At 38.0% G+C, this 14,143-nt stretch overlaps 1 protein-coding gene and 2 long non-coding RNA genes across 3 annotated transcripts in view; 2 read left to right on the forward strand and 1 right to left on the reverse strand.

Moving 5' to 3' along the window:
* The window catches only part of LOC139187164 (uncharacterized), a 102,595-nt gene extending 92,229 nt beyond the window's left edge, over window positions 1-10,366 (reverse strand). Inside the window, exon 1 of the long non-coding RNA XR_011570781.1 lies at window positions 10,287-10,366. This is a non-coding gene — a long non-coding RNA (uncharacterized lncRNA). The remainder of the gene's footprint in view (window positions 1-10,286) is intronic.
* On the forward strand, window positions 3,948-4,892 carry LOC109568968 (olfactory receptor 52E8-like). The gene has a single exon (XM_019974316.2). The coding sequence runs from the start codon at window positions 3,948-3,950 to the stop codon at window positions 4,890-4,892; it is 945 nt and encodes a 314-aa protein (XP_019829875.2).
* Window positions 10,367-10,507: 141 nt separating the features above from the next.
* Window positions 10,508-12,282, forward strand: LOC139187324 (uncharacterized). Its single transcript, XR_011570875.1, has 2 exons — window positions 10,508-10,579; window positions 11,961-12,282. It is a non-coding gene; the product is annotated as an uncharacterized lncRNA (long non-coding RNA).
* The last annotated feature ends 1,861 nt before the right edge of the window (window positions 12,283-14,143 follow it).

Genomic DNA, 14,143 nt, shown 5'->3' on the forward strand with positions numbered 1-14,143 from the left:
TCAAGATAAAAATTCTAAGCTTTGTAGACAGCAAATTCATGTTGGAAAATAACTTTTTATTTCCTGAAATATTATGTTCCCTTATTTGTCTATTGTTGATTTTAATTACTACACCAAATATTCCTAAAATGAAGGACCTTGTCTGCTTTATTACATTTCTAGTCTCTATACTATTACTATGTCCTAGTACATGTAAAAGAGTTGATTTGATGACTAAAATAGTTGTTTTTATGAATAAATTCAGGAATGTGAAAAATTTCCATATGTATGATAATGGAGCTAGAGATCATAGTTTCTTAGCACAGCAATGTTCAGAGCAGTAGATGCACATGGTTTTGTGAATTTTTTATTATTTGTATCATACTACATGAAGAATTAATCTTGATAATTTTTCCTAGTTAGTAAAACAATAAAATAATACATATATTCAGGAACTGGAGAATGGTTAAGTAAACTATGCAACAAAATTCAATGACATATTTTGTGACCATTATAATTACAATTATGAAAACTCTATCATTTCTTTAAAAAAAGATCTCTGTTCCATTATATTTTCTCAGAGGAAATTAGGAATACATGTACTCAAATAAGTCATAAATTATTACATAAAGCCAATGTTGTCAAAAACTTGAAAGAATTTTGTGAAACAAGCATATCTTTAAGTATTTGTGACCAATCAATATATCCCTAAAGAAATTACTTATACAGTGAGACATAATCCACTGAAAAAATTATCTATTTATTCCTATCTTCCTGGCTCTTGTCAAAGTGGTGTGAGAATAACCCAATCCCCTGCTCAAGAAGCTCAACTCTGGTATATCTTAGACTCCACAGGGAATCCATGCACACGTGGGCCTCTTTCTTGGCTCCTGGGAGCCTGTGATCCTAGAACTATTAATATAATTGAGGTTAGTTGAGAAGAAGTAGATTTGAATTATGACAAACCTGTTCTGATGATATAGGACAGATGGGGTGAAGGATAATACAACCACCTCAGCATCTTTTTTCATTACTAGAGTTGTGGAGCAAGAGGCCCTGGTTTTTTCCATCAAGGCCAAAGGGATCATAAAACAGAGTGATATTAAAATTAGTTTAAAATTAATGATTTAGAATAGTAGGTTGTGAGAAAATAATTGAGTGATGATTAGTATCTTCTATAAATAAACATCCTCATTGAATTGACAAGATGTTATAAAATATTTTTCATTACATCTCTCTCCTTATTTCTGTCAATTCATGGTTTGAATCAAAGCTGATATTCCTTCACCACTAGATCTTACTCCTCTAGGATTTTCCTTTTCTCCAAGAATTTGGACTTTCTATCTGATCATATCTCTAGGAAAGGCATGGCATTCAGTTGAGGTTCTCTAAGGATAAGTAATGCCACTGAAAAGAGGAGACCTAAGAGTAACTGCTCCTTGACCTGTTCAATCAAACTCCAGGGCGAAGTACCCACATCAGCATTTGGTATGTACAACAAACTCAAGATAAGCCATGTTATCGAATCTATTTATCTGGGAGATAAGACTGAAGAAATTTAGGCTGTGCTGCAGAGAGAGGTACCTGGGAGGACAGAAATTGCGTAAGTATTACTTTCTTCTCAGATTCTGCAACAGGGATGCTACTTGCACATGAAGTCTAAGTATATATTATTATTGCTGAAGTGGAAGCAGGAGCTTTGTGATCCACTGAGAAAAGTCAGTTCCTACAGTGGCAATGTGACAAAGAAAAAAAAAAAAAAAAATTCTAAGCAAGTATGTATGGGCCTGCTCTTACTTTTTTTTTTTTCCTCACTTGTTTGCTATATCCCACTCTTTATATTTTTCTCTTTCTTCTCATCATTTATTTCTTCCTGTTTACTCGAAATTATTACTGGTGTTATTTTAAAATTTCTAATTCAAGGTTTTGTTATTTGATTTTATCATTTATATAACAAAAACAATGCAGACCAGGAATTTATTACAAATTTTAGAATTGGAATTATGCCATACAGATGGCATGTTTTCATATCTTATAATCACATAAGGGGGTGTTGCTCTGAACTTGATTTACTCTTTAAATGAAGAGCTATTCTGAAGAGGAAACTTAGCTGCACAATAATGTACGTGTTTTGCCTATCCTTTACATGCTAATATCTACTTTCTAAACTTTTATTTGCTGAAGTAAAGCTATTATTCAAAGTAAATCTTAAACCATATGTATTAAGACAATTTACAGCTTCATTAGCAAATAATTTTAGATTTCCCTTATTGTCTTTTCTCTTATTCAATTTCAAATGAGAAAGCTCCTCAGTGGTTGCCAACTCCAAAACTGAGAGATATGTTTATTTCTGCCCCCATGCCATCTTCTAGATGTTAGGACTTCTAGTCCTTTTTAGCTCCCTGGCCTACATTTGAATTAGGCAAACAGCACTGTTATGAAAAGTTATACATCTATATATTTCCTAACAGAAGTGTACTTATCTGCTTAATTATCTCTCTAGTCATCTTGGAATATGAGTGATAAAATATGCACTTATTATTTTGCAGGCTCTACTCCCTGTATTTTCAGCTGGTTTTCCTTGTTTTGATTTGTATCTCTCCATGGGCAAATGTGCTGCCACTGTTGCTCTTATATAGCTGGTGTCCTCAGAATTAACAGTGGTACTTGTCAGCACGACACAATTTAGCTATATATTGCTAAATTCCGATAGCTCCAGAACTCTGAAGTTTGAACTCATCAGATGGAAAGGATGGAGAAAAGAGGCGATGTTTGAAGGAGAAATGAGATATTGGTTGAAAGAGGATGATTATTACCTGGTTCAAAATAGTTACCTTCCATAGGAGGAGGGTGGCTCTTAATTTTAACATAATCTGAGGAGACAGATGCAGAATCTGTCCTAATTTAGAACCTTCTGCTATCACTTTTAGAGTTCTCATTCTGTGGAAAAAGAGTCTAGAATATGTGCAATTAAAATTATTCATCAAAGCATGCTAATTGATGTGGCACCGTGGACAGTCAAGTGAAATTTAGGACAGAGTCTTGTGTTCTCTTCATTCTGTAATGTCACTGCCATTTCAAGGGACAATTGACACTTGAATATGAGTTTGAACTGCACAAGTCCACTTGCACACTGTTCTTTTCAATAAATACATGTACTGCTACTACATGATCCAGGGTTGGTTTCATGTACAGACGTGGAACTGAGGATACAGATGGCTGACTAAGGGATTTGAGCATCTGAGGATTTTACTGTCCATGGTGGGTCCTGGCACCAATCTTCCATGCATACTGAGGGAACACTGTATTTCACAAATGAAAGTATTAGTCACTTAGTCATGTCCAGCTCTTTGTGACTCCATGGACTACAGCCCAGCAGGCTCCCCTGTCCATGGAATTTCCCAGGCAAGAATACTGGAGTGGGTTGTCATTTCCTTTTGCAGGAGATCTTCCTGACCCAGGGATCAAACCCAGGTCTCTTGTATTGCAAGAGGATTCTTTTCCATCCGATCCACCAAGGAAGGCCCATTTCACAAATAGTCTTGAACAAATTAATTTTCAAGAGGGTTAATACAGTTAAGGTTACCGTCATCTGATTGTGAATTTACTTATGTTACAATTTTTTCTTTATCTTAAAGGTCCAGAGTGCTTCAGAACCAAGACTAAACATCTTATCTGTGAATCCTCTGACTCACAGAAGTAGAATAAATATCTCTACCTCTTTGTTCATAAACCTTTTACCGCATTGATCACATGGGAAATTAATCACTGGTTTATATCAGTTTCTCCCCATTAGAATGTTAATTTGAAATTAGGAATTACGTCCTATTTATCATTTTATTTTTAGAATATAAAAATTTTTCAAGATTTATATTAATTAATAAATGCAGTTATCAGTAAATAAATGGTCATATGAATATGAAAGTATAGACATATTCTGCAACTGAACACAGCCCGTATTTTTCATCATGTCACTGCCAAACAACATCAGCTTTCATCCCAGTACCTTTCTTCTCATTGGCATTCCAGGGATGGAGGCCATCCACACTTGGATATCAATGCCCTTCTGCCTTATTTATTTAACTGCTCTCCTGGGAAATTTCTCCATTCTCTTTATTATCAGAACAGACTCCAACCTGCATGAGCCCATGTACTTCTTCCTCTGTATGCTCTCTGTGGCCGACTTGATCCTTTCCACTACTGCTATGCCCAAAATCCTCAGCATTTTTTGGTTCCATGACAGGGAGATCTATTTTGAAGCCTGCCTTGTTCAAGTATTTCTCATTCACTCACTATGCAGCATGGCCTCAGGGTTTATCTTGGCCATGGCCTTTGACAGGTACGTGGCAATCTGCAATCCTCTGAGACATTCCATTATCCTGACATACAGAGTCATCCAGAACTTGGGGCTGGCTATCGTCTTCCGTGGAGTCGTGCTTTTCTGTCCTCAACCCTTTATGCTTTGGTGGCTTCCCTACTGCAGAACTAATGTCATCCCTCATACCTACTGTGAATTTATGGCTCTGATCAAGCTGTCTTGTGCAGAGACCAGGATCTGCAGAACATACAGCCTAACTGCTGCCTTCCTCACTGGAGGTTTAGATTTCCTATTAATCCTCTGTTCCTATGTTGTCATCCTTTACACTGTCTTCCATCTTCCATCCAAAGCTGCTCGGCTCAAGACCCTGGGCACTTGTGGATCCCATGTGTGTGTGATCCTGGTGGCCTATACTCCAGCCTTTTTCTCCTTCCTTACTCACAGATTTGGACATAATGTAGCTCCTCATATTCACATCTTTGTGGCTAACATCTATATCCTTGTTCCACCCATGGTGAACCCAATGATCTATGGCATAAGAACCAAGAGGATCAGAGAACGATTCCTCCAGGTTTTGACTTCTCACAAATTCTAAAACAATCAACTTTTTGTAACAATTTTCTAATATTTATGAAGAAAAGAGATATTAACCCTCTTTCTAGAAGACTGAATCTCTACATCTTCTATTTGTAATATAAAGTATTAGTTAGCACTGACTAGACTTACTCTTAAAAAACTTGCTTTAGATGATAGCTGACATAGATGATTTATTTTTAATATATTTGCTTGGTAATGAAATGTCTCCACAATTACGTCATCTTATTCACTATGTTCACTCATATAAGATTACTCTGTTGTTCAGTCTTATTAGCTTTATTAGAAGTGTTGTTATTGACTTACTACCTCTGACTTTCATTAAGCTGCCATGCATTTGTAGGTTTCAGTGAATGGGGCTATCTATATCTCTGCAACAGTAACACTGAACTTATTTTAACTTCATAACATTGGAAATTGAGATGGTTTTTAGCAAAACGTCTTCGGAGAAAGCAGATGCAAATTTTAAAAACTGTCATGATATGTCTTCCAGAGGCCTTCCTGTAATCTCTTTGTAACATATTCTTACATGTTTAACTTATTTAATTATGTTGCTACAATCCTTTGAAACTTTCTAAGTAATATACATTCCCACAAATACTCCTCCAGAATGCTTAATGATTTTATAATTGCCCCACCATTTTTCCTATTTTTGTTTCTTCAGTTTCAAGTCGATTCAGTATATTCTTTGAAAATGTCTATAGCTCTCTCTCCCATTAATTGATTATCTTCCATACACTAATCTTATTTGCTACCAAACTATACTGTAAAATAGAGAAATATTCTCTCTTGGCATTTCCTCATAAATAATCTTTCTTGCTACTATTGACTCATATTTGTATAGAATATTGTGTAGGATTATTCATTAACGGTCTGTAAGTCATCATGGGTACACCAAGTCATTATGAGTATATATTACAATTATGTTTCCATTAAGATCTAAACTCTTCCTGATTATTATTCAAATAGTTTTGTCATCAGGACACAGTAGTATATTTTATCAATCTCTTCTCAGTCTGAGTACCTCTCTCAGTTACAGTTATTCAAAATCATGCCACTTTTTCTCTTTGATTTTTAATTAATTCTTTCTAAGCAAGTGGGTTATTAGGTATTGGGTACTACCTGACCCATTTCTATTGACTGTCCTATGATTTCACACTTTCTCCCTCAAAATGAAAGTGTAACTCTGTGCTACTATTTCTGATTATCTAAACTTATGTTATTGTTGTCCATTTCAAATTGTCTTATTTAATATGGAAAAGACCAGAATATCTAAAATTCTGAGAGGTAATAAAAGGTAGCATTTAAAACAACTGGCTCTCAAGCCATACTGCTCAGCTGACTCCAACAAACACTTACTAGCTGTGTTGATCCTCATCAACTTATGCCACCTGTCTGCCTCAGTTTTCTGTATGGTAAAATGGAGAAAATTGATAATAGCTACTTCAGAATATAATTCTAACACTTAAAAGAATGCCTGTTGTAATTTGGTTCCACTGGGGTTAATTTATCAAGAGCTTAAAATTTAAGCCTAGAATTAAGAAACATTATCCAGCAAGAATGTTTAAATTGGAATCCAGTAAATTGGAAATAATTTTACCATTTGTGATCTATTTTCATTAATTTCGAAACCAAATGATTAGAATTTGGCAGTGAATAAAAAATAGATTCAAAGAAAAGGAAAAGGGTCCAATTAGAAAAGCTGGGCTCATAAGTTCTTAGAACCATCATCATAGTTATGCTTATATTGAACTTACACAGGTCTACATAAAAAGAAAATGGGGCTTTCACTCATGGGTCAGCTCTTATAGGTAGTTTTTATTTGTGTGAATTTTATTTAATATTGAAGGACTATCTTCACTTATTTCTACATCAATGACAACACATATTCTGGAGTAGTCAGGAAGCTAAGCTACCAGTCACACTGTAGTTCAGACAGGTGCTTAATTGAAGAAGATTCATTCAGTGAATGAATACTTGAATTCTACTATGGCCCAGACATGTAAGCAGTAACACACAAGATTAATATGCAGCACACAGGCCCCTTGAATTATATAATGTGTATCTTGGAAGGAAAGGGCATTTGATAAGGTGCTTAAAATAAGTGATTTAACACACAGTGAGAAAATAATTTCACATTATGGAAAAATAATATAAAAAATATAATTAGTGCTCTGCAAGAACAGAAGAGGGTTCTTCTCTAGAGGGTGTATTATATTCCCTCTCAGAATAAAATATAGTGAAATAAATAAATTAATTAATTAAATAAATAAATACTATAAATAAATAAATAAAATAAAAGATAGTGAAAACATTTTTTGAAAAGGTGGGAAAAAATTCATGCAAAGGAAAAAGTAAAAAGACCTGAAGGTAGAGAATAGGTTAAGGACAATTAGAAGAACTGTGCTTGGGGAACAAAATGGACAAAGGAAAGAGTCATAACATATGCATTTGGAGAAGGCTACAAAAACCAAAACCATTAATCATAATTCTTCAGAGCACAGAATTGTGTGACCATCCTGGGGACCACTGATGACATGGAAAAATGACAATGAAATTAGAACATCATTATCCATTAACTTAAGGTAAAGCTGGAAAGTCAGAGGACATCCTTGAAAGAAGGTGACTGACTTTCATTACCATACTTGGAAAGCTGAGAATGCTTAGGAATAGTGAAGCTCCAGGGAAGGTGAAATTCTCAAACCTAGTAAGTTTTCTATGCCACTTCAGGGCCATGTTTGGGAAAGAGTGGGACAGCGAGTCATAGAATGAAGATATCTGAGCTGACACACCTAAAAATTTTGAAACTTTTGCTTAAAAAATAAAAGAAAATGACAATATCAATAATCGGGGGAGGCACATTAAAAGTTGGTTGGGGAAATCTTATTGATATAGGAGCAATCCCCTATGATATAACATTTTTTGTAAGAACCTTTGAAATGATACTATTATGTGGCTAGTTTGATTCTTGGAAATTTTATTTTACTAACTGAAATAAAGATGCTAGAAATGCCATCATCTCACATAACACAGAAATGTATAAAAACACTCAGAGAAAATGCCAATAAACCAGTAGCCAATTATATGTTATGAAAGGCAGTAGAGAGGATTTATCAAGTGAATCCAGAAGTAATACACTGATGAGAGAGGGACTGCCACCACTGAGAATCTAGTGATGACTGGCCTCTATAGCCTGTAATAAGGGAGGCATGTACTATTAAGGACTGTATGCCTGCTCAGTTGTATCTGACTCTTTGTGACCCAGTGGTCTGTAGCCCACCAGGCTTCTCTTGTCCATGGAATTTTCCAGGCAACAATACTGGAGTGGATTGCCATTTCCTTCTCCAGGGGAATCTTTCTGACTCAGGGATTAAACCCATTGCCCTGCATTGGCAAGTGGGTTCTTTAGAAGCTGAGTCACCAGGGAAGCCCTTACGTACTATTATAGAACTAGGAAATACAAGATAAAATAATATCACCTTAATAGAACTTAGTCACATGAAACAAGGTGGTAAGTTTTTCTTTGTAGTGAAAGTGAAGGGCACAGTAATGGTCAAGGGTCCTGATGCAGAAAGAAATATGGAGATGGTTAATATAATATGGCATTCCTGGAGGCAGATAAATGTCATCTAAAAAAAAAAAAAAAGGTATTCTTCAATATATACAACCAAAAGAAACCAAAGATAGGTCATCAGGAGGCTGAGGGCAACTACTTCAGTGGAAATGTCACAATACTTTGCTCAGTTTTCAACTTGAGACAATTTCCAGATCCAGAATCCAGATGGAGACTACAAGAGAAGCTGTGTTTCCAAGAGCAAGAATATTGCAATAGTATTGCAAGTTTTCTTTGAAATGAATCTCCTAGTCCTTCTACAAAGGAGTCCAGTCTTATTACAAAAGATATCTGTAGCTGACATGATACCACAAACTCAAAGTATCATTATACCCCCTAATTACAATGAGAAAAAAAAAAAACAGGGAAAAGGCTAAAATGGAGGCCTGTTTCAACTTTGATTCACAGAGGAATCAAAATCCAATCACATTCACAAAATCCAGTAATCATTTACTCCCTTCTCAAAACTATAATTTAAAAGGACATATGTAGCAGATAGCAGAAACTCCACATTCATTTCTTGAACAATGGGTGAAACTGTACAAGAGAAGATTAAGTGAGAGACTTTCTAGTGGTCCTTCTGCAGATAGTAAATAAAAATAACATTGTTTCTTGTGAGGAAAGGTAGAGAACAAATTACTCATTGCAAACATAAATGTTGAAGAATGATTACCCTATTCATATCCTCATTTAATTCACCAATCTGGCCCCCACACAAGTCTAACATAGTCAAAAGTTTTGTCTCTATTTAAACAAACCATGAAGGTGGAGAGGGAGTTAATGGACTACTGAAAACACAACCAATGAATGGCACCAATTGCACTACTGTGCCGCAAGTTTTTTTTTTTTTTTTTTTTTTTCTTCTTCTGTTTGTTTGTTTTTGGCTAGATTCCTCAGGTATATAACAGATGGACATTGATCTGGCAGATTCATTATTTTCCAATTCTATTAGGAAGAAAGTTAAACAGTTCACATACATGGGGGGAAAAGAACAAATGTGGCAGAAAAACTCAGGCATGCCCAGGACTTGTTAATTCTCCTACTGTTCTGATACAGTTCAAAGGACCCTGAACAATCAATAGATTCTGGAGAATATAAAACTAGTTTATTTTAATGAAATAGTTGAACCATTAATGGAAATTTTATTGGAGGCCTTGGTAAGACACATTTGTTTCAAACAGTGGGAAATAAACCTTATGAATATTAAATAGCCTACCTCATCAGTGAATTTTTAAAAAGCCTATTTATTGCTCTGAGATATTTTTTTAAAAGACATGTTTTAAAATAAAGGATGAATGTTGGCATCTCACACCTCCCATCGCCAAAATAAAGCACAATTTCTGGTACACCTTTTCATCTACTACGAACAACTTGTACCATGCTTGGGATTGTATCTTCAAAGCATTTATGAAGTGACAGGAAAGACTTTAAGCTTTGTGCTAGTTCCAAAGCAGGAAAGTTATGAAGCAGGCCTTGGCTGCATCATACAGAGCCCAACAGTTTGTGATACATACAACCTGGCAGTCTCTACCGGATTAAAACATTTGTGGTGGAAAGATATCCTGTGGAATTTATGGTCAGCTCTAATAAGGTACAGGCACTGCAGACCTCTAGGGTTGTTGAGTAAAGCCATGGCATAGCGGCAGAATTTTTACCCCCAAAAACAGGGGGCTTCTCTCTTGCCTGTGGCGAATACAGGTTATTGCCCTTCCCTTGCGCGCAATACAGAGTTCCCAAAATCCAGGAAAAGAATAATAATAATAGTAATAATACTATTTCTACCTCTGTCAGGCAAATTGCTGAGATGAACCTGGAGCAGGAGCACCCAGAGCAAGCAGGCTTCCATTTCTCACCAATTGCGTAAGCCCAGGACTCTGAGTGGGTGGAGTCGGGTGCTAGGGCTAACGCGATTGACTAACGGAAATGGTCCTCTCCACCAATGAGGAGGTGCGGCAGGATAGAGGGGCGGGGCCTGGCGGTAGCGCGCCTGGGAAGTCTCTGGCCGTCGAGGCAACGAAAGAAAGGTCTTGAAAGTTGTTAGCTGCGGTGGAAGCGCGGCTGGATGCTGCAGGCAGGTGAGAGCAGTGCTAAGGGAGGGAGAAGCAGAGTAGGATCCATTCCGTCCACTCTGTAAGCCAACTCTTTCTTGGCTTTTGGGGCCCTAACGCACCCCTCCATACCCGCAGCTTGGATCCAGCCCTGCACTGTCACCCCTGGCTCTTCGCCCTTTTATTCTTGAGCACCCCCTTTTCTGGCTCACTCTCTTCCTCCATGCCTGCCCTTCTCCGTTGGCACTCTCTCGTCCTCGCCGCTGTCCCTCCACCCACCTTTCTGTACCAGCCGCCTCTCTTTCCTCAGCTCTCCTTTCTGGTCGTCTTTCTTAGAACCCTTTTCTTGCATCTGTAGTATCATTGGCTATTATCTGAGGTCACGGAGGAGGGGGCACACAAGGGGTGAGGGTCAGACGGTGAATTTTGAATCTCCTAGAAGTGAACGCTGGATTTTCTGCAAAGCAGCCATTCGCTGAACCATTTCCCCTCACCTGTGGCCCTTTGTAATTTCTACAGGCTGTGGGCGGTCCCATTTAACTAAAAGCTAAGACTTTCAGTTAAACTTTCTCTTGGCAAAGTTACTGTGTTCATGAAGGGGGTAAATAAGGACATAGTTATGCTACTAGTATGATCCAAGAGCATGTAGAGGACTAAATCTTTTTAAAGTGTTTGATAGAAAATAGGGTCAAGGAAGACAAGCAGAAAGTCTCTGCCCCAAAGTCCATTGTTAGTGTGTCAACCACAATCTCATCTCTGTCCATGGGAAAAATCTGGTCCTCATTGAAGCCAACCTGAGGATACAGGGAGGGGATTGAGCTACAGGAGCTCCGTGCCTGAGGCCTGTGATCTCCATCTCTGTTCATAGCCTTTCTCCGATATTCACAGCCTAGCAAGGGCCTGGTCTGCTGCTGCTGCTAAGTCGCTTCAGTCTGTCCCTCTCTTTGAGACGCCGTAGACAGCAGCCCACCAGGCTCCTCTGTCCCTGGGATTCTCCAGGCAAGAATACCTGAGAGGGTTGCAATTTCCACCTCCAAAGCATGCATGCATGCTAAGTTGCTTCAGTCATGCCTGACTCTGTGCAACCCCATAGATGGCAGCCCACCAGGCTCCTCAGTCCACAGGATTCTCTAGGCAAGAATACTGGAGTGGGTTGCTATTTCCTTCTCTGGGCCTAGTCTAGGATGCAGTATATATTGTGGCAGTATTCTCCAGTCTGCAAAGAACAGCATTGCCCTTCTTGCTCCTTACATAGAACCTGAGTATTTCTTCCTCTGTGTTGCAAGATTTTATATAATATCAGTATGCATCAGGTTTTAGTGAGTTCTACTGAAGAAACTTATGGTTCAGTTCAGTTCAATTCAGTCGCTCAGTCGTGTCTGACTCTTTGCGACCCCATGAATTGCAGCACACTAGGACTCCCTGTCCATCACCAACTCCCGGAGTTCAATCAAACTCATGTCCATCGAGTCGGTGATGCCATCCAGCCATCTCATCCTCTGTAGTCCCCTTCTCCTCCTGAGGAACTGTGGTGTTGGAGAAGACTCTTGAGAGTCCCTTGGACTGCAAGGAGATCAGCCCTGGGTGTTCTTTGGAAGGAATGATGCTAAAGCTGAAACTCCAGTACTTTGGCCACCTCATGCGAAGAGTTGACTCACTGGAAAAACTTATGGGACTGTGTGAAAATATGTATTGAACAGTTTAACATATATATTGCACTCATATGTTTCTTGCTGTGATGCTGTTTTTTTTTTTTAATATCATTTTTTAGTAGTAGGGAAGCAAAGTTTCTACCCTATATTTTCCATTACTAATTTCTCCTTGAAATCCTTCACTAATTTTTTTCCCCTTTCTTTGCTCCACCTCCCACCCACTCCCCCATCATAATGAGTCTGACTGAGAGTCTTAAGAAGATATTTCATACTTGGCATTATGAAAAAGAATCTCCCTTCCCATGTGCTTCATTTTGGAAATAGACACTATTTTATGATTTATTTGGAGAAACTTCTAAACCAATTTGGAAAAGAATCCTTAGCTAACTAGGAGTTACTGTAACATGAAATTAACACAGATTTTTCTTTTTTGTTATTTTACTTGACCTTGTTAGGTACCAGAGGTACAGAGCACTTGACCATGGAATGAAATGTGATTCTGTGTCCAGACTACAAATTATTACCTAAATTCTATCATATCAACTAAGTCATATGGCCCATCACAGTTCATTGTAAGATGGAAATTCTACCTTTTGGACCAGGTACAAACAGGGCCAGAGGACACAAGTAATCACCATAAACCAGTTTCCCACTTGCCCCTGTCACCTATCACTTTTGTACCATCACTTCTCCAAGTCACATCTGTTGTCTCAGGATGATTTATTGTGACCAGCTGAAGGAAAAGAAAACAAGTCAAATTTGACTTCTGAGTGCATATATCAGTACAACCTTGAAATGGACTGCCTCTGTACTAAAGCACCACTCTATTAGGATCAAGAGTGACCCTGAGAGATAATAATAAAGGGAAATACACCTGGCATTTGGAACCTCTGACTACAGCAAGTGCACACAATAGTTATAGCTTCAAGTGGTATTCCTGGTCATACATTTTGTGTTAAAAAAGTGCCCTGAGGTAAAAAATGTCTACAGACTCCTAGGAAGTTTGAAAAAATAATTAGTTAGAAGGCTGGATGGAGAAATAATGGGACCTTGGCAAAAGAAAATCTGGGAAAGAAATGTGTGGTTAACTCAAATCAGAGGGCACAAGTGTAAAGATGTTTACATTTACCGTTAATATTCAGCAGAGAGCACTGAGCACAGAAGGAACATGGCACAACCATTAGAATGGATTGACTGGCAGTCATCATCTGTCACTGGTCACCTCCAGTGCTAGAACAAATGCCAAATGTGTGCAGTAGACTTGGGAGTAGAGATGGAGGTTTTGCATGGTCTCAATTCCTTGGGTTCCCACATACAAAGGCTACTCTTGCTACTGCTACTGCAGAGTGTCCTACCTTCCAGACAGAGCTGATACAATTCCATCCTTTGAGAAGACCATCCAGACATTTAATACCACATTAGTTACACTGTACCTCTTTCATTCTGAAAGGATCTACAATTCATCATGATTGGAACTGACATATATTCAGCCAGTTTTCTTTATGAGATTACCTTCTCTGCTTGCAGGACCTCAGTCAGCAAAGCTAACTGAGTGTTCACAAAATAATTTATATGCAAGAAAAGGACCTTATAAACTATCACATCAAACAAAGTTTACAGTAATGGGGTGAAGCTGTGGGCACATGGCCATGGCATCCACTGGTCTTCTTACATACCACAGGACACAGAAGTTGTATGCCTAACTAAGTGATGAAACAGGTTTTGAAGGTGCTTCTGAGTTGCTGATTTGGAGATAATACCAGCAAAGATTGGATGTCTTTATGCAAGAGATAGCAAATGCCCTAAGTGAGTGGGTCGATATCCGTAGTGCCACTGGATCAGGTAGGAGAGTTTCTCCAAACCATTTATTGAAAAGTGTTGAGGATTTTTTCCCCAGGACTTGGAAGCGACGAACCTGAAAGAATGACACTCAGACAGT

Source organism: Bos indicus, chromosome 15 (genome assembly GCF_029378745.1).
Source record: "Bos indicus isolate NIAB-ARS_2022 breed Sahiwal x Tharparkar chromosome 15, NIAB-ARS_B.indTharparkar_mat_pri_1.0, whole genome shotgun sequence".
NCBI lineage: Eukaryota > Metazoa > Chordata > Mammalia > Artiodactyla > Bovidae > Bos > Bos indicus.